This window comes from Theobroma cacao, chromosome 2, assembly GCF_000208745.1.
Source record: "Theobroma cacao cultivar B97-61/B2 chromosome 2, Criollo_cocoa_genome_V2, whole genome shotgun sequence".
Lineage (NCBI taxonomy): Eukaryota > Viridiplantae > Streptophyta > Magnoliopsida > Malvales > Malvaceae > Theobroma > Theobroma cacao.
This window is the reverse complement of record NC_030851.1, coordinates 2767620-2793793: the sequence shown is the minus strand read 5'-3', so window position 1 is coordinate 2793793 and position 26174 is coordinate 2767620. Positions and strand designations below refer to the sequence as shown.

The following is a 26174-nucleotide window of genomic DNA, read 5'->3' as shown; positions in this document are numbered from 1 at the left end:
ATGTAAGTTCAGTTTGTTATCCTGATTAAATGAAAGAAATGAAGCTTTTCAAAAGATATGATGAAGAAATATTTTTATTTAGGAAGTAAAAGGTTTGTGATATAAAAATAAAATACAAAATTTAAGATGTTAAAAAAAAAAAGAGAGAGAAAATGGTTTAGATGAAGTAAGAAGCAACTTAAACCTGAACAATGAACTCTGAGTGGAACAGGACTAGACAAGAGGAAAACAAAGTCAAAGGCATTGCAGTGAGTGACAAGATTAGTTATAAAGAGTTTTGCCGTCGGGATTGTGCTTAACAATATTTTGACTTGAAAGAGTTTCAGCAGTATTTTTCAGCACCGTCTTCCTCTGTACTTTCTTTTCCTATTTGTTTTAAAAGTTTAATCGTCTGAAATCCTGTTAGAATCAATCATGGTGTATAATTTCTTAAATGCATCATTCGAACATGAGTACATAAGAAGAAACTTATTTCAGTTTCCAATACTAGATAAATAGGCAAGTTTTATGGTTTGGATGGCTAGTAATCTCAAATTTGAATCTTATTGGTAATCCACTGTTTAAGTTCACTTAATTAACCCAGATGATGTGCAACATATCTATCGGGATGTCCTTTTTGAAAGTAAAATGAATCTGAAGGCACCTTGCATTGCTCAGGCTAATTATAACCTGCAAGTTCATGTGGAATTGTCTGTTGTTCTGGCATCACATTTTTCGTTTATGGACCAAACAGGAACCTTCTTTTCCATACCACACCACCCAGAACTCTAAATCCTTGCAAAATATAGTGTTACTGCCAAAATCCTAGTTTAGAGAGAGAGAGGCAGCATATAACTTTCAAAGGGACAGATTTGTCCATGTAGCAGTAAATGACACTGACAGACAAGCTTAAACCTTGTGCTTTTGTAAATTCCTCCACTTAACAACACATTAAAGACCTTAAACATGTGGTAAGTAACACAATTATACTCCCATTATTAGATAATGGAAAGGATTGCAAGGCAGGAAGGAGCAGTTAAAAAAAAAACAAGGATACCTAAGGAAAAGACAGAACTCTCTCTCTGGGGTTTTGGCAGTGGTCTGGTCGCTATCCTTTTACTACTAATTAGCTACAGTACATTTGACTCCTCTTTTTACTCACAAGGCTGCCCAATGGACATATGTCTGCTTCAAAGATCTGTGCTAAATTTGGCAGAAATATTTTTTTAATCTTTTTATTGCGCTAAAAAAGATATAGGGGGTGCTTGCCATTCTTGCACACCAATTTAATAGTGTAAAAATACCAAACACTACTACACTAGAGCTGTCCCTTCTCTCTCCTTCTCGAGCCCCCTACCGTCTTTACCTTGCCATTTAGTCTCTTTCCTGGCCTTTACTCTGTCATCTACTGCTCTACTTACTCTCTCTCTTATTTCATTCTTCATGATATTTAGTTTGTCTACTAATCTCAAACTAATTATAGTGTTTTAACAGATAATTATCAAAATTTCAGCATAGTAAAAGATTTTTTTTCCCTCCCAAGAAATAAAGGTGAAAAGAAAATAGGAGGAACCACCTCTGCAGAGTTCTTTTTGTATGTGGATGCATGGTGCCAAGAGATGAAATGGGAAAATATAAAATTTTTGCAGGAGCAACGTTTCAGGAAGAAAACCAACTTTTTTCTCTTATCAAAAGATGAAGTGGTTTCTTCTAAAAATTCCCCAAAAGCTACATTTTCCTTCTTTGCTTCTCTCAAACCTTTGTAAAATCTAACTCATTCTTCCATTTTGTTACAACCCCACCTCTTTTTTATCAGAAAATAATACTTAATAGATTCCTTCAAAATATCACCTTTCTTTACTTTACCCTATCCCCATATATTCAAAAGTAGTAGCTTCTACGCCTGTTGAAACCAGAAAAAAACACCTCCAGGCTTTAGCAAGAGAGATGGGTTGTGTTGCTTCTAGATTAGAGGAAGAAGAAGAAGTTGTGTCAATCTGTAGAGAAAGAAAACGCCTAATAAAGCTAGCAGTAGATAGAAGATATGCACTTGCAGAAGCACATTGTAGGTACTGTCAAGCTCTTTATGCAGTGGCAGCTGCTGTTAAGCTCTTTGTAGCTCGCCATTCTTCACCTTCTTCACCTTTCCTCATCACTTTTCCTCCACCTTGTCCACCTACACCGCCTGCTACAGACCAAAATATGATAACCAACCCAATGTTCCTCCAACAAAGACCTTCAGAGTCAACCCATGAAGCCATTGCTTGCGAGTCGTGTGATTCTTCAACAAGCTCAGGTACATCGGACGAAGAGACTAAAGAAGAGGTGGTAAGAGGAGAAGAAGAAGAACAACCTTGTGGGTACTTTTATATGCAAATGCCACCGCCAATGCCATCACCACAAAGAGATTTCGGTTGGGACTTTTTTAATCCATTTGATGTTGTTAGACCAGAGATTATAAGTGGATATAACAGGTGTTCTGATGATGACTTAAGAGCGGTGAGAGAAGAGGAAGGGATACCAGAGCTAGAAGAGGAAGGAGATAGCAAAGAGGAAGAGAAAAAAGTTGTCTTTGTTGAAGAAAAAGATACTAGCTGCAGGGAGCATGAAGAGAGTGAAAGTGGCCTGATTAAAGTAAAGGAGGAGACTCACGCGAGCCAAGGAGAGCAGAAAGGGCTAACAGGTATTGACAGCCCAGAAAAGGGAAGGGAGCTTTTAGAAGCCTTGAAGGATATTGAGGATCATTTCATTAGGGCTTATGATTCTGGGAAGGATGTCTCAAGAATGCTAGAGGCTAATATGGTTCATTTGCAATCTGGTTTGGAGGAAGTCAAAGGTGGGTACTTTTCTATTTCCCCCTTAACACATTTTGAGCTTCACTTGTGTTCTGTCTTTATTCGCAACATTCTCTCTGCTTTTTAATCTCCACCAAGCCTGTTTTGAAAAATATTTAGGTGGGTTTATTTTGTTCTACAAAAATTATTAATTTGCCTTTGAAGTTATCTTCTGCTTGAAATTTGTGGGTTATATGAGAAACAGGGGAGGACAATGTGGCCACGAGGAATTTCTCTTGTATGGTCTCAGGCTAGCTTTGCATGCGCCTTGGTTTTGATTTTTAGCCTGCTTTTCTCCAAGGTTGATGATATATTATTTTTAATTGGGATTTAATTTTTTCTTCTGAGTTTTAATTGGGATTTCCTTTCCTTGTTTCTTTTGATCCTTGTCCCGCTACCTTTGTTCCAAAAGTTAAAACATCTGTAACTTATTGTCCATAATCTTCTTCCTTGGGCCTTATACTGTTAATCTTTGTCATTTATTTGTGCAGAATAATCTCCTTTTATGTCTAGTTTTAGTTAACTGCATGGGTTATTGACTTGTGATTACCAGTAAAATTTGTTTACCTAGTCTTGGCATACCAGAAGAGAATTTACAATGCTTTTTCCATCATCTGAAACTTGTTTGAATTTCCTTCCAATTTCTTACTGTTCTTTGGCTTTTGTCATTGTTGCTTTGGACGTTCAGTATGTCACAGTTTATGTTTCTTCGTCATCCTCTCTGGGCCAAGATGTTAAATATCAAACCTAGCAATAATTTCTTTTTGCTTACAAAAGCTGGAAATTTCTGCGTCTTTATTCACTGCTTTTGCACATGCGTGTGCAACATTCAGTTGTTCCATTGTTATGATTACACCACAAAATTCCTCCTTTATCCTCCTGCTATGCTTTTCTCTTTTGTGACATCACAAGTATATGCTATAACTTACAAAACAGAAAAATTACTATAAATATATCCTCTGCTTTGAGCTGAATTTGATCAATGTTAAACATTCATCTCATAAAAAGTAATCATTCACTCTGTTCATTTTTGTGCAGAGAACTCAACTAAACTTATCCAGGCTATTACATGGCATCGGTCCACATTGTCCAAGCCTCCAACTTGTAAGAGTCTTGTGGCTTCCAGCTCAAAAGGTTCTTCGGTATGGACTGAATATAAGAATGATCTTTTTGATGAATATGGAGGAATGGATTCAGGAAGCCATTCGCTAACACTAGGAAGACTTTATGCATGGGAAAAGAAGCTTTATGAAGAGGTTAAGGTAAACCATTACTAATCAATATTGTTTTTGCAACGTTAATGAGCAGATAATAACAACTTTGGCTTACTCTTTTCAAGTTGGTAATGGTGGATTCTGGCTTACCAATCAGATTCATGTAAAGCTACTCTACTATACTTACACTTCTTATTTCCTTCCTGGTGTTGAGAACTACTCCTGAATATAACATCACAATCACAATATCGAGAACTAGTTCTGTATAAGACTTTCTGATGAGTTAACTATATCAGTAAAATGAGCAGTAAGTGTAGAAAATATGCTCCAGATAAAAGAACTCTTGCTTTATTTGACAGGCTGCAAATAGTATCAAACAAGTTAAACCATTATGTAGCAATGGTGTTGAAAGACACTTCTAACTGGTGATTCTAGAAGGAATTCTTGGTTCCAAATTCCAAAAGGATAGAATGTTGGTGTCCTATTCAGCATATGCTTGTGTCACTTAAGTTCTGCACCAAATAAAACTGCGAAAGATTCAAAAAAGAGATGGCCAACTTTTTCTTTGCTCATATTGTTGATCTTTTTGTTTCTACTTTTCTGTTTTGGCATTTGACATGTTAACTTACAATAGGCTGGAGACTGCACACGGAAAATCTATGAGAGAAAATGTTCTCGACTGAGAAACCAGGATGTGAAGGGATATGATGAGCTAACCATGGACAAAACCAGAGCTGCAGTAAAGGATTTATATGCTAGGATCTTGATTGCAATTCGAAGTGCTGAATCCATCTCAAAGAGAATTCAGAAATTAAGAGATGAAGAACTACAACCTCAAATTATTGAACTGTTAAAAGGGTAGGTCCTAATCTTCAAAATCCAGGCAGACTGCCTTGTTCATTTTCTTCTGCAATTCCCTCGGAATTTGATTCTACTTTTATTTTCTGCAGCCTAACACGAACCTGGAAAGTTATGCTTGAATCCCACGAAACCCAAAACAAGATCCTTTTGGAAGTGAAATCTTTTGCCTGCCCCACATATGGAAAATTCTGCAATGATTCTCACCGACTTGCTACACTTCAGCTCGAGGCTGAGCTTCAAAATTGGCGTGCTTGCTTTAAAGAGTATGTTGCAGCTCAAAGAGCATACATTGAAGCACTTCATGGTTGGCTAACCAAGTTCCTGGTCCCTGAAGTTGAATTCTATTCCAGAGGAAGGAGTTCTGCTGCACCATATGGAGCTAACGGACCTCCACTTCTTGTGATATGTTATCATTGGTTAAGTTCCTTGGAGGAGTTGCCAGATAAGGCAGTCACCTTTTCATTGAAGAGCTTCTCTAAGGATGTAAGGGCTCTGTGGGCTCAGCAAGGGGAGGAACAGCAACAGAAGAGGAAAGTTGATGGCATGGCTAAAGAACTTGATAGAAGGACTATGGCATTCCAGAAGGTGGAAACCCGGTTTCTGGAGTCCAAGCTTACAGATCATAAATCCGAACCAGAGATGGAACAGCGGAATGAATATCTGACAGAGAAGAAGGATCAGTTGGATATGTTCAGAAAGAGGTTGGATGTAGAGAGGGAGAAACACCACAATTACATGCAAGAAACACAAAGAATCATCTTAAATGGATTTCAGACAGGATTTTCTGCAGTTTTTGAGTCCTTAATCGGATTCTCCAATGCTTCTCTAAAGATGTACAATGACCTCATCACTCGAAGTGAAAATGCTGAAAAAGAGGGGAACCTATCATATATAGAGGGCTCTCAGGTAGAGGAAAACGGCAGCCGATGACATAAAGTGAACAAAGAGTTTTAAGAATCTGAGGTTAATGGTTTCTGCCTTTCTGTCGTCTACTTTGTATATTACATCATGTCGAAGCAGCTCGCTGAGACAAATTTATTTATGTTTCCATGTTTTCGTTTCTGATGAATAGCTAATTGTTCATTGTCACTAGATGTCTAATGTCTGCTGAAAATTATTTTGCAAGATCTTCAAATTTTCGGGTTTCCTATTCTTTTCTGGTTAGGACTGATTAAGTGAGAGGGCACTTTGTTTGAGCAACGAATCTCTTGGGAGTGCATCCATTTTCAATGAAAGTATTTGTATTTAGTGATAACTTTGACCTGCAGAATGCCCGAGAGCTGCACCTTTTGAGATTCTTTTCTTCTTTATTTTCTGTTCAACTGACCAAGTCCAATGGTGATGATTAGAATTTTGGCTTGTGACCCTTCTGCAAGTTTTGCATTTTGAAACAAATGGAATATTTTGCAATCTTAATCCATTAGGACATGCAGGCTTATAGGCATTTTGCATCCAAGTACATAAAGAACATTTCAGTCTCGACAAATCAATTCATAAGATAAGGACATGGCTTGTTCTATTATTTATAATTTGCCGGCAAAAGCACAATTTCTGCTCACATTTTGTTGAAAGGCACTCAATACAAAAGGGGTATCATGCCGGCATCTCATGTAAAGTTGGCACCAGTTCTGACGATCACTGTACCTTGTTCTAGAAAGTATAGGTTACTACTCTTATGGACACTGCAGAAGTATTATTTGAGACTGCTAAAGACAGCAAAATTCAAAGACACGAACAGGTTTCCTTTGACGCAATCTCAGACACACAACTACAAGAACCACAAGAATTGTCTTCTCCATTCCACTCTTCACTTTGTGTTTGATTTCACTCTGCCATCATCTAACATAATTCCACAGTGCATGGATGCAATAAGAAAGAAGCAGGCTCATTGCTACGATGTCAGTGATACAAAACCAACAAACTTTTTAGTAGGCATGCATCAAAGTAATGGGGCTACCCCATCAAACAAAAGAAAATTTTACATGCTGGAACATAACCTTTTTATCAGATTTTCAGAGGGATTGAAGTTTCACTATCTTCTATTTGTAGTTTTGTACAATATGCAATGATACACATCCCAAAAAAGCTTGGGTTATGATCATGCAAATGAATAATTACAAGTTTTACAATTTAAATTACAAAAACATTCTTTTATTAGTCCTACCTTAGATACAGAGAGACCAAGAATTGAGAGAAGAGTATAAACTCACTAACTACAGTAGCTGGGGAGTGTATTCCAAAAAATGGGACTACGTCTACCTGCAACCAGGTTTCAACAGCTGATCCCACCACTGCACCAGCAACAAGCCCCCCTATAGTTATTACTGTAGCCTTACCTGAAAAGAGGAGAAAAAAAAAGGGAAATGACTTCAGATATTTTCATCCAAACTGAAGTTTAAACAAATTTGAAATTTCGCACAACATATGCAGTCTAAAGTATTGGCATGCTTTGGCAGAAAGGTTCATAAAATCCCAAATGATGAACTTCCTTTTGCTTTAAAGGACTTCACAGCAAAGCCTCATTTCTACTAAAGAAAAGCTTAAAGAAGGTAGCTCAAAGAGAGAAATGGACCAAAAATTCTGACAAATCATTAGAAAGGGAAGCAGAACCAGTATCAGCAATGTAGAATGATTATAAAACCACTAGAAAATCATACTCTATGCATGATAGGAGGGAATTCAAAACTCTTCTAGTAATAAATCTTCACAAGCATACCCTACATAAACTGCTGAATGAAATCAAATGACTTGAAACAATCATTAATTTGACCTGAACCATAACAACATTTGTAGTAAAATTGCCAGCATCATATACAATGTTGTCACTTTGTAACAGATTGCAGCCCCTCTCCCCCACAGAGGGTTTTTTGGCTCTTCTCTCTTACTCCCCCACTTTCCTTTGATTAAGATGAAAAAACAACATAAATAGCAACTGCTGGACTTTAATATTTAACAAGAGTAACATATAATTAAAATTCTCTCGCAAGCAATAGAACCTATATGCAAGAAATCTCATTACCTAGCTTCACGTTCTTTTTGGTCATGAAATATAGGGAAGCTCCAAAGCTACTTGCTAAAATAAGCCCAGGAACATCAGGTCCAGCATAAGGAATCCCAGTCGATGTAGAAGCTCCATTTACATAAGTCAGAACCATAAGAGCTCCATATACTCCAGCTTGTATGCCCAATTCACCTGTAGATGGTGTTTCAACTGAAACAGGTAATTTCTTCGCAGTTGTCTGCACCCACTGAGGCATTGATCCCATTCTGGGAGGATTAACAGGTTTAACATCTGCATATCGAATGCTTCTATCCACAACTTTTCCTGCTCGGCGTTGAGTTAAGCTCCGCATAAGCAACATGTCATATGCAGCCTCAACCTAAAACACAATCCATAATACTAAGAAAATAAAACTACACAACCTTTGGAGAATTAATTCACTCACTGGAAAAATAAATAATAGTGATAACAGAGACAACGTAGAGTTAACAATGATCCGAAAAGCAACCACTGCATAGTCTTCATCTAGAAGATCTTAGTTAAGTGTGAACTTGAATAGATGAGCCACATTAAGTATCATAATTTCACTTCATTGAACAATATAACAATACTTCTTTAATCTAAAATATGGGACATGTCCTCCTGGCACTATCCTAATACATAGAACAATAACAAGTGGGAAATCAAACACCATAGAGAACAATCATCAGAAATTGGCACATCAGTATCAAATCTAATGAATGGACACAAAATAAAAACTAGTAGAATCTATATTTGAAAACAGAATAATTGTCAAATCTACAAATTCCGCATAACAGATAAAAAGCTAACATGTTCAAGAAACTTTTGGTAAGCCCATGCAATACCCAGGAGCGAAAATTCAAAATTTCTACCACCAAACTTATAAATATCCAAAAATTCATCATCCAAAACCTCAAATTTTACCAACACAACACTGAAATTTAACACACATACAAATAAACTAGTTAGTCCAACACCAAGAAGCAAATTTTCAACATTTACACAAAAGGTTCAAATTCATCACCTAAATCTATTAAATTCATAAAATTTCAAAACTGAAAGAAGAAACGGCAATGAATAACCTGGGCAATAGCTTCCTGGTCATCCTTGATAGAGGCAACAATCGAATTCTTGGCGCGAAGAATATCATCAAAAGAAGCACTTTCGGACACTCCGAGGAGCTTGAGCGCGTTCTCAACAGACATCTCAAACGGAGCCGAGTCGTCAGCTCGTGAACCAGCTCGAGTGGCTAATGCTCGCCGGAAGTGGACGATTGTTGCGGCTCTCCACGGCTCGGTCTTTGCGGGTCTTAAAGAAGAGTGGGTTTGGTTAGGGAGGTGGACCGGCGGCCTGGGGATAGGGGAGACGGGAGTGAGACGGTTGGGCCGGACGGAGAGTGTGGCTGCAGCCATTGTGGCAAGAAATGAGAAACGCTTTGATATTTTTCCTTGTTTTTTTTTTTTGCAATTTTTGGACAAGAATGTAAGGTGAATTTTATCAAAGCATGGTGTGTGTCTTGCTAGTGAGTATGTCTTCACTTGGTGGGGACCGTTTGATTGTCTGACTGGCTGATTCTTGTAATATTTATAACTTTGCTTTTTTTTTGAATTATAAAATACCAAAAATTTTAGTTAATTAAAAAAATTCCAACCCAATTTTTTGTACAAAAGCAAGAAACTTGAGTCAGGCCAAAGGGGAAAAATCTGTGCTGGTAATACATATAGTTACAAGACTAAAATTTGTGGCCAAGAGAGTAAGTAGTGAGCACTGTGTACACGTCTCTGTTTCCCAGAAAGACATTTAACAAAACAAGAGAGAGAAGGAAGCATCATCTGGGGCAGGGTAGTCAGGCAGTTGAAAGGGCGTTACTTGACATAAGAGGAACAGCAGCATCAGCGAAAAGACATGTTGGCTATGAGTAAATGGTTCACGCTGACACCTTCTATCTCAAACAGGTATGGTAAGAGAGTTGGGTTTTTTGCCAGAGCTGATTCTGTTGAAGCCCATGCCAATGGAGGAGACAACAGCATCAAAAACAACGACAAGAAGAAGAAAGTTGTTGTGGTTGGCTCGGGTTGGGCTGGTCTCGGTGCTGCTAACCATCTCTGCAATCAGGTTTTTTTTTTTTATGGTCTATATTGCTTATAGAGGAGAAGCCTTCTTCTTTTGCTTGAAGCAACTTTCAGTTTAGGTGAAACGTCAAATGAGCTGTTGGGATGTTGTTTCAGGGATTTGATGTCACTGTTCTTGATGGTGGTGATGGTCTTGGCAATCCAGATAATGTCGGTATCCAAGGTAAACCAAGATGATTCTTTTTTCTTTGTTGTATTTTTAAATTGTTCTAAAATTAACTCATTTCGGTTGTCTTCTGCCATGATCAAGTTATACAATGTAAGCAAATGACAAAAACTCTATTTTCTGATTCCTTTGTTTGAAGGAGATAAACTGCCATTGCCAGGTAAAAACAAAAAAGATACAACAGAAGGCACGGTTTTCATTGATAAGAGCGGCTGCAAATGAATGTTGATGCTGAGCTTTTCACTGTGAACATTATTTCACATGAATACTATTATCTATGGAAATTTTATGGCTAAGTCGGCAGAAGTGCAAATGTTATACACAATGAACCAAAATTTTCTTTGTTCCTAACTTTGAGGCCCAAGCTGGTATAAGACTTATGGCATCTGATCAAAATACTTTCCTTAAATTTGATTCTCTGTTGTGTAGTGGAATGATTAATGTTGCTTCTCGATAATGATTTGTTTATCAGATTCTTTGGTTGAAGTTGAAGCCTGATCTCCTGTTTGAACCTTTTTTTTTTTTTTGCTGGCTTAGGGTTTTGGTATCCTTATCAAAATATATTTAGCCTGGTCAATGAGTTGGGTATCAAGCCCTTCACAAGCTGGACAAGATCTGCAATGTATTCAGGAGAAGGGTTGGAGGTATTTACTATTAGTTTGCTCTATCAGTTTCTTTGCTGAACAGACTAATCTTTCCAACTAATTTAAGAGGTGTTATAATTGCATCCTTCAATAATTTTTAGTATCTGTTTGTAACTGAACTTGCAACTAAAGAAAACTTTTCTCGTCATTGTTAGAAGAATGATTGAAAAGTAATATCTCAAAAAGAGAAAAATATCTCCTGGAATTATGAAGCTCGAATAAATTTGCCTTTGGTTGTCTAAACAGATTTACGATCATTCTGCAGGTTGAATTTCCAGTATACCAGGAACTCTCTCAATTGCCAACTCCATTGGGAACCTTATACCACACTCAAGTATGTTCTTAATTGCATCTCCATGTTTTATTTGTCAGTCTGAAAAGTCAACGTTTGCGTTGATTAACATTTGTAAATTGTACCATTATTTGCAGTTTGCCCGGCTCCCTTTGGTGGATAGATTAACATCACTTCCTCTGATGGCTGCAGGCAAGTAGTGTGAATATGATTCATTGTCTTTCAAAAAAGTAATGGTGCTTTTCCAATGAGTGGCGATTACATGTTCGTTTGTTTTGCTAATTACAGTTCTCTGCTTTTTAATTGAATACTAGACTGATTATTTTTATGTGTGCTCGGATTGTGCCTGGACGTTATAAATAAACTTTTATGGCAGTATTTCTTTGTTTTCTATCTATTTCCTGTCATCAACTCAGCTGCTTCTTCTTTTTGCAGTAATTGACTTTGACAACACTGATGTTGCCTGGAAAAAATATGATCCAAGTAAGGATTTACAGTAGTAGGATCCAGCATTGAATGATTAGGTGTTACTTATATTAAATGAATCAAAGATGAACTTTTCAAATGCCTTATTCAGAGGTTTAACTGGTAGTTACTGCAAGGGAGCTTTTTAAACAATTTGGATGCTCGGAGAGGCTCTATCAGGATGTTTTTGGTCCATTACTTCAAGTGGGTTTGTTTGCTCCAGCAGAGCTCTGTAGTGCTGCAGCTACTCTAGGGCTGCTATATTATTTAATTCTTGCCCACCAGGTTTGATTGTTTAAATTCTTCTCTAGAAATATTTTGACCTCTGGGAAGGGATTTAATAACTATGTCAATGTGTGTTTAATTCCAGTATTGATCAAGGAAATCTATTAAAAACGGTGACAGATGAGGCGTACTGGACCCTTAATCTACAGAGTATTTTCAGCAAAACTCATGTTCCTGTCACATGTAGTTGAAAAAATTTCCTGATCTTTGCTGAGATTCATATTTTAGTGTTCTAACTTATGTCAAAATCTCAGCCCCTATTCATATCTTCTGTCCTTAACTTAACTATATGAAAATATCTCCCTTCCTTTTGCATTGTCATTCTGATCTTTTATTTGCTATTTACTCAAATTGACTCTGTAAAGTTTTATTTCATGGATGGTTATAGAAACATTTCGATGTAGTATTTTGTCGTGGGACCACTAGGGAGAAGATTTTTGAGCCATGGGTCGAGTCTCTGAAGGCTAAAGGTTGTGAGATGCTAGAGGATAAAAAGGTGACTGATATCTTCTTCAATGAGGAAACAGGTTGCATAACTGAAGTAGTTTGTGGTAAGGAGACCTACAGTGCTGATGCAGTTATCTTGGCTGTTGGGATTGCCACACTTCAAGAAATTATCAAGAAAAGGTATGCTGTTCTGGACTTTCCTTACATAGGATTCATTTTCCTGTAATATATGCTGTTAATTTGAAACTGAAACTCCTAGTTTGAGTTTAATATAGCTTTTAAATTACATTGAAAGTAAAGTCAGTGTCCTAATTTTTAAATTTTTTTCTTAACCAGAAGGTTATCTAGGCTTTTGTATTAACTAGACTAGGTTCTGCTCTAAACCTTTCGTAGAGTTTTAGAGCTTCAGTTGACCTCTGTTTTCTGCTATCCTGTTTAACTGGCAGTTGAGTACTGTTTAGTGCAGCATTGTATACACGGGAAGAGTTTCTGAAAGTTTTGAACCTGGCTGGCATAGATGTGGTTACTGTCAAGCTGCAGCTGGATAAGAAGGTGCATGTATAGATATTCTTCTCCCTACTCTTCTTTTTTTATTCCCTTATCTTCTTTCCCACATTTGTTCATCATCTAATTGCCTAAAATTCATTATGAAAGAGAATGAAACTGAATTTATAATAGCCATAATATAGGCATTTTCTTTAGTGAATTTGCTTGTTTTATTTTTTATGGTCTAATTGTTTTCACTGAAAACTGGTTCTCTGCTTAGATTGTATACCCATCTATGCACTTATCTGATACGTACTTGCTATATGTTCTAGAGAAATTTGACTACGATTTACTAAATCAAGCAAATATTTTAAGATATATAACCTCAGTGTCCTTCAATTTGTCATCACAAATCATTGCTGCAGAAAGCATGTTATTGGTCATTCAATCATATTGATAGCTGTGTATAAAAATCATACTAGTCATGCTGCATCAAGACTGCAATTTAGCAGAGTGCCAGAGTTGATATTATGTATTGAATATACCAGGTTGCCATCCCAAATCCTAGCAATGCTTGTGCTGGATTTGATGATTTATTCGGGTGGACCTTCTTTGACTTGAACGTAATTCATGATAAGCATAAAGATGATCCAGTAACAGTATTACAAGCTGATTTTGTAAGTCTTGCATTCAAATATGGATTTTACTGTGTATTGATATGAAAGAATTTTGAAAATTGCAAGCTGTTGTCATCATTTGTTCTACTTTTATTTTGCCATGCAGTATCATGCCAATGAGTTGTTGCCTTTGAAGGATGAGCTTGTAGTTGAAAAAGTTATGTCATATCTTTCTAAGTGCATAAAGGACCTTGAGGGTGCTACTGTGGTGGACGAAGAAATTCAAAGGTTTCCAAAAAGATTGACTCATTTCTTTCCAGGTGAGCTTCTAAAAGCCTGTTCTTGATCAGTAAATCCAAAGAACTTCAAAACAGATCACGGGGATCATGTTAGTTACATGTAACGTAGTGTGTACGAGGGGGAAAAGACGGTATGCTTCATGATGATGCATGAAAAACCATGAATCAACTTGATCTGATCTATACATTTAGATGCTTTTGCTTTGCTCTAACTTAGAAGAATTAATATCATGCTTTTTGGCTTCTTGAAAAGGTTCGTATAAGTACATGATGCGTGGCTCTACATCTTATCCTAATTTGTTTATGGCTGGAGACTGGATCATAACACGACATGGTTCTTGGTCACAGGTTGCTTTACTGATCTCAAATTTTGATAGCATCATATATGAACTACATACGTAGTTCGAACATGTTTTCTTATATATTTCCTTGCTTTATAGGAGGATTCGAACATGTTTTCTTATATATTTCCTTGCTTTATAGGAGAAATCTTACGTCACGGGACTTGAAGCTGCAAATCGAGTGGTAGATTATCTTGAAGTAGGGAACTTTGCCATAATAATTCCTGTGGAGGAAGATGAGCCTCACATTGAAGCACTTCGCACCTTAAATAGAAGACTTAACGAGATTATCAGCCAAGTTCCGTTGTCTGGTTATTTTCTTCAATAAGTCTAATACAATTAATGTAAACAAACTCACACATCCATACAGAAGAATGAAACTACCAATATGGCCATTATGCAAAGCTAAAAATACTTATTATTAACTTTCAATATTATCATGTTTACGGAAACAAATTTCTTTTATCTTTCCATGTATTGTACATAAGTTTACAAGGGCCTTCGTGTTCAAATGAAGCAGGGATGGATCCATAAAATTAATCATTAAATAATCTTTTCAAGTTCAAAAGAGGATCAAGATTGCTTACAATAAACATCAGCCTGCTTTTGATGTTCTTACCACCGGCGGCAGGGCAACTGAATTGAGGTTCTTAGAATAGGGAGTCCACAAGCCAAATCCACCCTTACTCTCTTTCATACTACTACCACTTCCCTTAAACTCACTCAAACTTTTTACCCACTCTACTTTAGAAGAATGCTCCCTAGTATGTGGGTGCAAGACAAATAATGAATTGTACTCACAATTTGGAAACATAAAGAACTTGAACAAGCCTTTTAACCTGTATACGACGTAGCCAAAGCTCAGCTGGTCTCTTGGTGTGAAGAGATTGACCTCATTGAACCACAAGCAGTTAAACAAGTTATTCAGTGCAGTGTGTTCCCTTATAATTATGGCTCCCTCAGGCACATCTGCATTTGTTTTTCATGTTAGTAACACGAAATATTAATTGCATCAACAGAACTATAACAAAATGTCATTTATCCTTTATCATTTCATTGCAAGGGCATGCACTTCACTACTTAAAAAGAGACAATACTTCTAAATATCATATGAGAATACTGTCTCCCTTCATACCGCTAATAGTATTTTTCTTCAAACTCCATGGCTCCATTCCCTCATAGTAATATATCTTCATCTGCAGATCAATAAGGGGTCTGGCATATCGCTTTCTCCGCTTGTTTGCATCAGCATCCTCATATACACTCCGATGATATTTGTGCTGAGCAATAGCATAAGTATGCTTCCCACGCCATAAGTATCTGCCAATAGAAAATAATTCTCATTATCTGAATGTTTCTGCATCGAGATAATAATTCAAACTCCATATAGCTAAGAAGAAAATAAATCAATAAATATATCAATGTTCATGATGTAAGCTTTAATAAATCAAAAACATGAGAATATACCTAAGCATATCAATGTCCTTAATAATTCAAAAACATGAGATATATATATCAATGTTCATGATGCATGCTACCCTAAAATAAAAAAAGATTGTATTTCCCCTCTTTCATTTATAAGGAAAAAAATATGCAAACTGCAAAGTTCTGAATAATTCAATAACACGAGAATATACCTTTCGAGGATGAGCAATGGATCAACTATCAGCTCCATTTTACCATCAATCCAAATGCTGTACTGTGCTTGAGGGAATAACCTGTGGGTTAAAATCTTCGGAACCTTCCCATTTCTTCTAGGCTCATCATAAGGTGGATGCTTCAATGGGATAAGACGCCATATGCCCACCCACATCCCCTTATCATTATCCTTCCTGATGGTCACATTTTTTTTAATAAATTTGAGAGATACTTCATCAACAACCATCAGAAAACAGAAGAGCTTCCTAGAACGAAGACTTATATTTGATGGCTGATGAGGTACATCATATCCATCAAAAATCCCAGATGCAACCACAAACCTACATTTCTTGACATATTCGACATCCACAGGATTCATGTCAGCACCACCATTTTGCAGAAATCCACAGTGCACCTGAAGGGAAAATTATATAATACACAACAAAATTACTTTATTTTATTTTGAGCCACCTAAAAGAGGTGACAGAATATGAGAAAATTTTCATCCCCAAAATATATGAAACCTGACAAGTAATTAGGGGTAAAAAAATCCTTTTTATCCCAAACCATAATTCGCCTCAGTTACGATACCTATATGAATGAGAGCAGGGGACTAAAAACAAATGAAATAAGTTCTACCTTCATACTGGGCTTCAATTTAAAACTCTCTTCTCTTTGCAGCCAGCTTTGGTTACCTCCAAATAATGGGAAGGATTGAGATCCATTGTTAACTAAATCCTCTTCCTCAATGTAGGTTAGATCTTTAACAATTACATCTGGTGTTCGTCCCTCTGGAATAACTATTTTGTCAGGGTCATCAGCTACTGGAATTGAACAACCTATTTGATTAATTTACAATCAGTATCACTCATATAAAAACAAAGAGATCAGCATTTTGAAAAGAAAAAAGTCTGCATAATCTTACGATGTTGTGCTTTTGGAACAAATCCAAACACATCCAATGCGATAAATACCTTGCCTTCTTTATTACAAATAGCTGCATATGAAGGAAACAATATATTGTCTCAAACCAATGACACAACATGGCTGCGATTTGAGATTCAAAATTTTACATTGCACAGGACATTGTTCACTAAGCATGGAAATAACCTTGACATATGATAAGCCATGACTACATCAAGAGTTAGTGGTGAACACAAAAACAGGAAGCAAAAGCAACTCCTGACTTATTTGGAAACTTCCTAATACAGAAAAGAACCACCAATCTTCTTCCCAGTATTTATAATTAATTAATTAATTAACTACAAAAGATGTCACTTTGTCTAATATGAAACTACCAAAGCAAACATAGACAAAATTAAAGTACGGAACCTTACCTGAAAAGAATGAAAATGAAGATTGGCAAGACCAAACATGAAATAATAATACAATAAGAATAAGAAACATCCATAGAATGCCTCCTACAAGAACCAATCGAACAAAGCCCTGCTTCCAAACAATCTTCATTGGATTATCTTGTCCCAATCTCCCGGAAGAAATTAAACCACCTGCATCATCTGCATCACCACAATAAAGAAATCCACAAAACTACATCTCATCAAGCAATCCCAAAACTATAATCCATAAAATGAAGCAGGTAACATATAGAAATTACCCTCCATTAAAAAGATAAATCGTAGAACATAAACCAATGCCACAATCATAACCCAGTTGTTCAATGCATCGACTGATAAGGAAAAATTAATAGAATTAGCTTACCTTTACCAAATGGGCGTTGAGTATTACGGTCTGCTCTACGGTTTAACCGAAAAGAAACAGGCCGTTGGAGCTCACTATCCATTATTACGCCACTTCTCACCTCATCACCAATCAAAAACTTGAAAAATATCTATAAAAAGATGAAAAATAAACAACGAAAGTCACTAATCAAGCACCCTTTTGTTAAATCCACAAAAAAAGCGAAACTTTAACGAATGTACCTCAAATACAGATCCCAGAAAAGCATTTTAAAAGAAGAAAAAAAAAGAAGATTTTTGAGGGACAAACGTGTACGTATCAAAATATAAAACAAAACCCAGTTCCAAGGAGAGAGCGAGAGAGAGAGAGAGAGTAAGAACTAAGAAGTAACTTACGGTTTGGAGTGTTGGAGACAATAGTTATTGCCCTTAGCCCCAACGTAAATAAATCAGGGAAAAAAATAAAAAAAAATTCGGCCAACAAAAAGGTTGAAGTTTTTTTTTATTCAGACTCAAATCTAAGAACAAAAAGGAAAAGGGAAAAACCAATTAACACTGTTCAGTTTTCATGATTAAGAGTCCGAGAGTAACACGATAACGACACCGTTTCTATCCATGAAGCGGAAAAGGACAAGTCACGAGAGAGATGGAAGATGAGTGAAACTGTGAAAGGTCGGTGCTTTGTGCCTGCTTTGTTTCAACTTGAAGCAACTTGGGTTATGGTCTTTGCAAACTCATTTAAATTGGGTTCGCCCCAAAATTGTTAAACGGCCCAATTTAATTAATTCTAGGGCCCATGACTCGGCCCAAGTTCAGTCCGATCTCTTTCGCTATCCATCTTTGGCGGCTAACGGCTTGTTTCCGCTATATTATATATTCTCTTTAAATTAAAAAAAACTCCGAAAAAAGAAAAAGGAAAAATCCTCCTTGAGGAACTGCAATCCCTAACCCTAAACCCTTGACCGACTTCAGTTTATTGACAACTTTCCCCATTGTTTCTCAGTTTTGTTAAATTACTGATTCGGTTTCTTTCGGATTACGATCAGCCATGGACGTTGACCATTACAGCGTCCTGGGATTACCTTCCGGCGAGGAAGGAGCCAGTTTAACCCCAAAGGAAATCACCAAAGCCTACAGAGAAAAAGCCCGCGATCTGCACCCGGATAAACGCAAAGACGATCCAAACGCCCATGAAAACTTCATAAAGCTGAAATCATCCTACGAAATTCTCATTGACGAAAAAGCCCGAAAGCTCTTCGATGATCTCCTTCGGGTGAAACGTGACCAGCAACGCCGTTTTGCTCAGCAGGACTCGAAACGGCGGAAAATGATGTCGGACTTGGAAGATAGAGAGCGTGCCTCGTTTGCTCCGGATCCCAGTGTGAAGGCTAAAGCGGAAGAGGAGAGAATTGCGAGGAAATTGAAGGAGGAGATTGCGAGGATACGTGCTATGCACTCGAATAAAGGAGCGAGTACAGGGACGGGTCCAGGTTTGAATAAAGAGACCGTATCGAAAGAAGGGAATAATGGGGCCGGAGGCGGTGTGGGGTTAAATAAAGAGAAGATTTTGAAGGTTTCTTGGGAGAAAATTGGGGAGGATTATACAGCACAGAAGTTAAGGGAATTGTTTTCCAGGTTTGGGGAAGTTGAGGATATTGTAATCAAAAGTTCCAAGAAAAAAGGGTCTGCTCTTGTTGTCATGGCTACTAAGGAGGCAGCTGTAAGTTATGTTCTTTTGTGTGATTTTATTATTTATTTGCTTATTTTGTTTTATTTTCTTAAAATTTCCCTTTTTTTACTTTGTAGATTGCTGCTACAGGAAGTGTTAGTGGGAGTCTATCCAATCCATTGCTTGTTGTCCCTCTTAAACCAGCTGTTGTCTCAGATTTCCCAGCTCCACAGAAAGCCGAGGAAACTGATCTTTCCAGTAATTTGGTTGGGGCTGGTTACCAAGCTTTTGAAGATGCGGTTTTTCAGAAACTGACAAAGGTATGAACTTGTCGCCATATTTTTCATTCTGTATTGTCAGTCGTTTGGAGATTAATTCTTAATATCGCAATTCATTTTCCACGTTAGTCTATACTTTTGCTGCACTTGCATATATTATCAGATTCTGTGAGCAAAATGTTAAGTTTGGTGACTAAACTAGATATTCATTTAGAACATTTGTTTTACCTAAGTAGTAAATCAGAGTAACTTGACATTTGCCATTGTGGAGTGAGGATGGGTACTCTCGCTGTTCTGGTGCAGTGATATATAGTTTTATTGGCAAGAGATCTTGATTTTGCCGTAGTATTTGCGATTTTGCCATATATTTGCCTGTTGGGCCACACATAGAGGATTCTATAGTAACTAAATTAGCAGCGCAGAGAATATGAGGACAGCTGACGTGAACTGCTTGTGTAAGGAATTGTTGTAAGAGAAACCATGTAACTTCATATATTACTAGACATGAAGTATTTCCACGTGCTCATATTCTCCAGGAATTTTTTGCTTAGTGATCTCAGTTTCATTTTAGCATTTTTTCCATTCTTGGCGTAGTTTGTGTTCTCTTGGCTGTAAACTTTTGTTAGTAAGTCATGTCTTAGGTTTATTCTGAACCACCCCCCCCCCGCGCCTGCCCCCCTTTCCTCCCCAAGTAATATCCTATGTTGATTGTTTGAGGATATTTGGTGTAAAATGGATATTTGGGTAGGAAATTTGGTATGGTTTTGGCTTTCTTTTTTTTTTCTCTCTCTAGTGGGTTGGGGAGTTGAAGTCCTGAATGGAGTTTGAACTAGCCATTTGCAGTTAATTATATTGTCAACTAGTATATTTTTGCCAATGTAAGTCTTAGACATTATAGTATGGAAAGAAAGCTATACATTGTAGACTTTTTCAAATCTTCTATGGGTAGCAATTATGTGATCTAGCTGTTTCGCATGATTAAGATGTGGTTGTGAATTGCATCTGCCAAGGATTAGTGTGGGATACTATCTGTCATATCCTGTTTAAATGAATTATTTGTTCATTTGTGTACTAGTAGCATTTTTAAAGTTTCTGATGTACATGTAATTTGAAATTATCATGTGTTTAATTTAACAATCTGTTTCCTTGTTCCTGTATATTTCTCTCTGTGCCTCATATTTAATTCTGAACAGGCTGCTGAAAAACAACAAAAATGACCATTCAAAGGCTTTGAGGAAGAGACTCTCAAATGCATCAGTGGCTTATGATCCTCAGAAATTCTATGTAAAGGTACTTCAGGAAACACATGATCCATGTGTTGTCATTTTATTTTCATTTGCGAATAAGGGATGGTTAGTGTTTATGTTTATTAGTTACTGGCAATCATATTTCAGCTACATGTGCACAAATCCCAGTCAAGCTTGTGATTCACTTGACAATGGCGCTTTGATGGGAGCACAGTTGTTATTAGGGGCTCTGGATGACCCCTTTCCTTGATTCAAAGTTCACATTTATATCACTCAGCTGCTGAATCGTGAATTCTTGGACCCTAGAACCAACAGATTAACAGTCATCGTGGATAATCACATTGTAGAAAAACGTTCCAATGTCTTCTTTCAACATTATGCATAACTTTTAAGTGCGAAGGGTTGGCATTGGAATTTGTTTTGCCTGTTAACTTTTCAACTCCAAGCTTCGATGATTAGAGCCTGTATTTCTTTTATCTAGCTCAAGTCCAAGATTTATTTCTTATTGAATTTCTGGCAACTAGATTAATAAATGTATATGGTATAGAGCCGGTTAAATTTATGAGAATCATTCTTATCTTGGTACATATAGTAGTCATACAGGATAAAAAAAAAAAAAAACCTTTATTATGTTATCAAGTTGCGACGAAGTTGCTGGCAAACCAGTTACAAGAACAATGATATTAATGCAAAGATTATGATTCTGCAAGGCTAGAGCCCCAACATTACATACTAAGCAGAGTCTACAATTCAAGCATGTTTGATGGTTTGCACAATAAGTCAAGTCCCAGCAATTGCTAAACATAACTCGTAATCTTCCTCTTATTACCTCCTTTCTTCTCTGCTATTTGTCAACCGATGTCTCTCAACTTGTCCAAACTCTTCCAAAATCCCTCAACAAGAAATGCATAAATCCAACGAGGTAGTATTTATATTTGAAATTAACAAGAAATGCATAAATCCAACGAGGTAGTATTTATATTTGAAATTAAGTAACAGTCGTTGCCTAAGTGCAGAAATACCCTGTCATTATCAAGGTTGAAGTCTTCGTGATATTGGCAATCTGCTCTCGTTGTGGGGATCAGTGTTCTTAGGGTCCATTTCATTGATTTCACGTTTTAACCGGTACCTGATACGATTGAATCTTGAATTGCGTGACACTTGAACTGGCGGATGAGCAGTTATCCTGGATTGTTGCACTGTTATAGAAATACTCCAATGGTCTTCTATTCTTAATAGTTATGTTGTCTTGCATGGTTACGGGTATATGTTTTCAGAGCAAAAGGCTGTGTCAACTGTTTTAACTCTTTCGACGTCAAATTAGCTTTTACTTTCAGATTTTTACTAGGAGTGTCCTGCTTCATAGATGTAATAGTAATACTATGGCATGATTCATTAATAAAATGATCATTTTTCCCATTCAAAGAAAGAAAAGTGGCTTTGATAGCAGCAAAGGCAAAGCGCAGCTCTTATTCCTTTACTACATATGGTAGTAATATTTATTCTGTCGAAGGAAACAGTAACATGCATTACATAATCAACATTTAGGGAAGCAGAGCCACCCCTTTTGTTTCTCTTCCAATGTAACAGCTGCAACTACTGCATGCTTGGATTTATAATTACTCATGCATCAACAACTTGTCTTAAGAGTCTCATCGACTTTCCTAAATCGGAATGGTCATCCATACTCGCTGAGAACTAGACGTTAGTTCACCAAAACCAGATGAATACACTCCTAAATATTTGCATGGATCACAGCCCGGATGTCAACAGGCAAGTTTATAGGGGAAACTATCAAACGCCTTAATCTGAAACCAGATGAATACACATGACAGGTTACAAAGTACGGATTTTTTTTTTTTTGAAAATTGAACTTGAATCGTATACAATACCATCCTTGAAGTTCATAGGAGCCAGAGTCACTGAAACGCCATAGCTTAGTGCCCATTTTTCTTGGACAACATCAATCGGGGCAGGTTTTCTATCTGCCTCTGCCTAGAGCTAACCCGCCACCACCAAAACCCCCAGCTGATAGCTGGAGATGATTTTGATAAGAACACAAAGAGAAGAAGCAACAGAATAGCTATTTTTTGGTCTTCGATTACATTGCTGTTATTGGAGATTTTTGGATGCCGATTGCCTCAACTTCAGTTCAATTTAATAGAGGTCAGGAATAATGTGCCTGAGTACTTTTGGTAGCATGTCAAATTTATGCATGCTTGAACATTGGAAATTTTTGCTTCACACATTGCTATAACTTCTCTTCCCACCTCGAAAGACCAAAACATTCACATAATGGAGCAAGAAAAACTTATTTCTGCTTCAATCTGTCAAACATATTACTCATACATTTCATGCATTCAGACTCTAAACCCTTCGTTGAATCATGCTCGGTACTTCAAACTACTTGATTGTTATAATTGACATAATATTTAGGATTTTATTTCCATTCCCATTTGATTAATTAATCTAGTCATGTTGTTTTTCTTTCTTGGGTATATCCAGTCCTGTGTACATAGCCATTACTATTATACCTGCAGTAAAACACGAGAGAAACATATCATTCTTCTTCAAACATCTTTCATAGCTCATTATTATTATCAAAGGGTAAAAGAACAAAAACAAAGAAAAACAAATCGAAAATAGTAGTAATTGGCAAGGCAAATGACCGGATGTGGACTACGATGCAAGGCCTGAACCTCTGTATGCCTAGCTTGTAAGATGAGTTGGATGCTGAATAATGCAATGTCGAATCAATGCCTGTCTGGCAGCTTTGATTTAGAAATGACAACCACTCCTTGACCATATCCAATACGGGGATTTCGTCACTTGGACATTAATGGTATAGAAAACAAAATTTTCAATGGCAATACGACAATAGATATATCGTCAATATAACTATACAGTCCTGATATGATTATGTCCACCACAACAGCTGATTGCAGTCCCACTTATTCATGTCTGGTGTCCTGATACAAGTCAGGATCCAGGCAAGGCAGGTTTTGGAATTTTTCTTGAAGGTAACGCGTCTCAGGGCTCCTTGGGTGTAAATTTAAATTTTTTTAGTTAAGAGAAAGAAATTTGTTACTTTTTATGTAAAAAATCACACATCAATTAATGAGTTAAATATTTTGAATGCGAGTGTAAATTTCATATTAATCCTTATAAACTTCCAAAAAGGGAAACAGAGCTCTGCTTTTATTTGTAGTAATTGCTAAACTTGGACACTTTCCATTCAGGCATGGTCGACAACTTGTTTTAAGCTCATCGTCAGCTTTGACAAACACCAAAGGCCATCCGTTGTCTTTAAGAACAAGGCGTAGCTGGGAGTCCAAACCAGATGAATATTTTCCGATCTCCTTGCATAAATATTGTTCGCATGAGTCACACACTGAAGGACAGTACGCAAGTTTATAGGATACGCCGCCCTTAATCCTAAACAGGCTGGACAGAGCATATGGATCACCTTCCACCCCACCAGTTGTCACGAACCAATGTCCCCTTGATTCGTCATAGCTGTCCATCATCGACACTGTTGATTGGGAACATGCTGTTGGTCCGGGAGGGATGAACTTGATGTTAAGGTCAGTTGATTCGCGGATAACACCGTCGTCCTTGGTGTCCACTGGAGAAAATATCACTGGAATGCCTTGACGCAGGTCGAACCTTTCTTGGACAACATCATATGGGCAGGTTTGGTTTTCACCTTTGCCTGGATATAACCGGTTGTTAGAAAATTAATAGAAGAAAAGAGAAGAAAGTAAGACTTGAGGCGTGCTGTAATACACTTTCTTTAAAGAGTTGTTATTTATTATGGAGATTCATAGACAAAGACTCTTCAGGATACAACAAGTCTTTTTGCAAAATGCTTTTAATGAATTCTGATATGGAAGTATGTTTTTTAATAGACAGTGAGAGGTTGTGTCTGTTGTCTTTCAACAGATGCGTCCTTTTTATTTTCAACAGATGTGTCTATTGTATTTCAACAGATGTATTTATAACTTTCAATAGTTGTGTTTATTGTAAATACTTATTATTTATTTATTTTTATTTTATTATTTTTTAAGAGTTATATTTATTCTTAAACAATCACATCTGAATACTTATCTTTCAACAAATATTACAAACTATTCAACAATCCTTCACTAGTTTGTAATATTAATAATACTATGCATAATAGAAAGTATCTCAAAGATTTGAACTTTCTATTAGTGTAGAAATTTTAAAGTTAAGACGAAGTTATTGGTATAACAAGGATTGAACCTCAACTCCTTATGTCATAACCGAAAATATCACACACATAGTATTATTTTTGAAGATTCTGCCAACTGCTTTAGCACTTATATGGCCTTGTGCTAATCACAATTTCATGAATATTTACAAAAATAAACCCTTTTAATTCTTGGTTGGAGCGGCACCACTCCAATAATCATATAGGTGAAATTTGTATTTATGCCCCTGTTACTACAGGCATTTGATGTTTCCATTAAGAGCCTTTTGCTCATCCTTTTCTCATAACAGTCGCACTAAATGTTCTAGAATGAGGCTATTTAATATAAAATTCAGTGCATAATGATAGCATATAGTAACTTGTTATTACCCATTGAACTTTTATTGTTAGTTTTGCTAACTCAAAGTTGGGTTTCCATTACTAATGCTTTTAAGTCAAGGGTTTTAGCCCCATTCCACTAAAAGTTGACTTTATAGCCTCTCTTGGCAAAGCTTTGGTAAGTGGATCAGCCAAATTCTTGCAAGATTTAATATAAACTATTGTTATAATGCCATTTAAGATTAATTCTCTTATATAGGCATGTCGCAAACTTATGTGTCTAGACTTTTCATTATAGATCTTATTATGGGCTGCACACATTGTAGCCTCACTGTCACAATATATGGAAATGGCTGGCATTGGTTATGGCCACAACTTTATATCTAATAACAAATTTCTCAGCCATTCCGTTTCTTTTCCAACAGCTGCTAATGCTAAAAATTTCGATTTCATTGTGGAATGCGTAATACAAGTCTACTTCTTAGGTGCCCAACTAATGGCACAACCTCCTAAAGTAAAAATCCATCATAATGTGGATTTATTGTTATCAATACTAGTTATCCAACTAGCATCTAAAAATCCTTCTAAAGCACTAAGAAAACCATTGTAACAAATTTTCAAATTTTTTATTTTTTTTAAATATCCAAGTACTCTAATAATAGCTTTCCAATGATCCTTACTAGGTTTACTTGTAAACCTTGAAAGTTTGCAAACAGCAAAAGCTATATCTGGTCTGGTACAATGCGTAACATACATAATGCTGCCTATGACACTAGCATATTCTAATTGTGTCATAACTCTTTCACAATTCTTAGTCAATTTTATACTCGAATCATAAGGAGTATGAAACTTTTGATTTCCAAATGACTATATTTGTGAAGAATTTTCTCTATGTAATGTGATTAATTTAATGAAATCACATTTTGATCTCTTTTGACCTTAATTCTCAAAATTTTGTCAACTTCATTGAAATCTTTCATTTTGAAAACTGAAGTTAAATATTTCTTGATTT

General features: G+C 36.6%; 5 protein-coding genes across 12 annotated transcripts; 3 read left to right on the top strand and 2 right to left on the bottom strand.

The window, feature by feature from the left end:
* Window positions 1361-6181, top strand: LOC18607508. The gene is made up of 4 exons (XM_007041706.2): window positions 1361-2815; window positions 3852-4075; window positions 4662-4885; window positions 4978-6181. Exons 1-4 carry the CDS (start codon window positions 1927-1929, stop codon window positions 5816-5818), a joined length of 2178 nt encoding a protein of 725 aa, XP_007041768.1. The 5' UTR covers window positions 1361-1926; the 3' UTR covers window positions 5819-6181.
* LOC18607507 (protein CHAPERONE-LIKE PROTEIN OF POR1, chloroplastic) lies at window positions 6379-9470 on the bottom strand. 4 transcript variants are annotated; one of them, XM_007041702.2, is made up of 4 exons: window positions 8993-9459; window positions 7908-8268; window positions 7099-7224; window positions 6379-6727 (listed from the first exon to the last, which is right to left on the bottom strand). In XM_007041702.2, exons 1-4 carry the CDS (start codon window positions 9320-9322, stop codon window positions 6696-6698), a joined length of 849 nt encoding a protein of 282 aa, XP_007041764.2. In that variant the 5' UTR covers window positions 9323-9459; the 3' UTR covers window positions 6379-6695. The 4 variants fall into 4 exon arrangements, with proteins under 4 accessions (XP_007041764.2, XP_007041765.2, XP_007041766.2 ...); XM_007041703.2 differs by having other exon boundaries at window positions 6665-6779; window positions 8993-9461; XM_007041705.2 differs by lacking the exon at window positions 6379-6727 and adding an exon at window positions 7659-7785 and having other exon boundaries at window positions 7147-7224; window positions 8993-9470.
* Window positions 9597-14521, top strand: LOC18607506. 2 transcript variants are annotated; one of them, XM_007041701.2, is made up of 13 exons: window positions 9600-10025; window positions 10139-10205; window positions 10746-10852; window positions 11118-11186; window positions 11282-11336; window positions 11580-11627; window positions 11737-11894; window positions 12283-12521; window positions 12803-12893; window positions 13376-13504; window positions 13611-13764; window positions 13997-14091; window positions 14227-14521. In XM_007041701.2, exons 1-13 carry the CDS (start codon window positions 9816-9818, stop codon window positions 14410-14412), a joined length of 1608 nt encoding a protein of 535 aa, XP_007041763.2. In that variant the 5' UTR covers window positions 9600-9815; the 3' UTR covers window positions 14413-14521. The 2 variants fall into 2 exon arrangements, with proteins under 2 accessions (XP_017970906.1, XP_007041763.2); XM_018115417.1 differs by lacking the exon at window positions 13376-13504 and having other exon boundaries at window positions 9597-10025.
* On the bottom strand, window positions 14589-17933 carry LOC18607505. 2 transcript variants are annotated; one of them, XM_007041700.2, is made up of 8 exons: window positions 17816-17933; window positions 17442-17571; window positions 17060-17239; window positions 16648-16719; window positions 16362-16561; window positions 15722-16137; window positions 15220-15404; window positions 14589-15053 (listed from the first exon to the last, which is right to left on the bottom strand). In XM_007041700.2, exons 2-8 carry the CDS (start codon window positions 17521-17523, stop codon window positions 14680-14682), a joined length of 1509 nt encoding a protein of 502 aa, XP_007041762.2. In that variant the 5' UTR covers window positions 17524-17571; window positions 17816-17933; the 3' UTR covers window positions 14589-14679. The 2 variants fall into 2 exon arrangements, with proteins under 2 accessions (XP_007041762.2, XP_017970907.1); XM_018115418.1 differs by lacking the exon at window positions 17816-17933 and adding an exon at window positions 17663-17762.
* On the top strand, window positions 18320-21198 carry LOC18607504 (dnaJ homolog subfamily C member 17). Of its 3 annotated transcripts, XR_001926850.1 has the most exons (4): window positions 18320-19139; window positions 19226-19408; window positions 20560-20656; window positions 20761-21198. XR_001926850.1 is itself a non-coding variant. In XM_007041698.2 (3 exons), the coding sequence occupies exons 1-2, from the start codon at window positions 18468-18470 to the stop codon at window positions 19401-19403; spliced, it is 837 nt and encodes a 278-aa protein (XP_007041760.2). In that variant the 5' UTR covers window positions 18320-18467; the 3' UTR covers window positions 19404-19408; window positions 20560-21198. The 3 variants fall into 3 exon arrangements, 2 of the variants coding, with proteins under 2 accessions (XP_007041760.2, XP_017972074.1); XM_007041698.2 differs by having other exon boundaries at window positions 19239-19408; window positions 20560-21198; XM_018116585.1 differs by having other exon boundaries at window positions 20560-21198.

What these genes read in the sequence shown, in the direction of transcription:
- LOC18607508 (XM_007041706.2), top strand. Translation starts at nt 1,927, where the DNA reads ATGGGTTGTGTTGCTTCTAGATTAGAGGAAGAAGAAGAAGTTGTGTCA. An exon ending in AGCTTTATGAAGAGGTTAAG is followed by an intron (nt 4,076 to 4,661) that starts GTAAACCATTAC and finishes AACTTACAATAG; the next exon opens with GCTGGAGACTGCACACGGAA. An exon ending in ATTATTGAACTGTTAAAAGG is followed by an intron (nt 4,886 to 4,977) that starts GTAGGTCCTAAT and finishes TATTTTCTGCAG; the next exon opens with CCTAACACGAACCTGGAAAG.
- LOC18607507 (XM_007041703.2), bottom strand. Translation starts at nt 9,322, where the DNA reads ATGGCTGCAGCCACACTCTCCGTCCGGCCCAACCGTCTCACTCCCGTC. An exon ending in ACCAGGAAGCTATTGCCCAG is followed by an intron (nt 8,269 to 8,992) that starts GTTATTCATTGC and finishes ATTGTGTTTTAG; the next exon opens with GTTGAGGCTGCATATGACAT. An exon ending in CTCCCCAGCTACTGTAGTTA is followed by an intron (nt 6,780 to 7,098) that starts GTGAGTTTATAC and finishes CTGACATCGTAG; the next exon opens with CAATGAGCCTGCTTCTTTCT.
- LOC18607506 (XM_007041701.2), top strand. Translation starts at nt 9,816, where the DNA reads ATGTTGGCTATGAGTAAATGGTTCACGCTGACACCTTCTATCTCAAAC. An exon ending in AGATAATGTCGGTATCCAAG is followed by an intron (nt 10,206 to 10,745) that starts GTAAACCAAGAT and finishes TTGCTGGCTTAG; the next exon opens with GGTTTTGGTATCCTTATCAA. An exon ending in GAACCTTATACCACACTCAA is followed by an intron (nt 11,187 to 11,281) that starts GTATGTTCTTAA and finishes CATTATTTGCAG; the next exon opens with TTTGCCCGGCTCCCTTTGGT.
- LOC18607505 (XM_007041700.2), bottom strand. Translation starts at nt 17,523, where the DNA reads ATGGATAGTGAGCTCCAACGGCCTGTTTCTTTTCGGTTAAACCGTAGA. An exon ending in TGTTCCAAAAGCACAACATC is followed by an intron (nt 16,562 to 16,647) that starts GTAAGATTATGC and finishes TTAATCAAATAG; the next exon opens with GTTGTTCAATTCCAGTAGCT. An exon ending in GAAGAAAAATACTATTAGCG is followed by an intron (nt 15,054 to 15,219) that starts GTATGAAGGGAG and finishes AAACAAATGCAG; the next exon opens with ATGTGCCTGAGGGAGCCATA.
- LOC18607504 (XM_018116585.1), top strand. Translation starts at nt 18,468, where the DNA reads ATGGACGTTGACCATTACAGCGTCCTGGGATTACCTTCCGGCGAGGAA. An exon ending in TGGCTACTAAGGAGGCAGCT is followed by an intron (nt 19,140 to 19,225) that starts GTAAGTTATGTT and finishes TTTACTTTGTAG; the next exon opens with ATTGCTGCTACAGGAAGTGT. An exon ending in TTTTTCAGAAACTGACAAAG is followed by an intron (nt 19,409 to 20,559) that starts GTATGAACTTGT and finishes AATTCTGAACAG; the next exon opens with GCTGCTGAAAAACAACAAAA.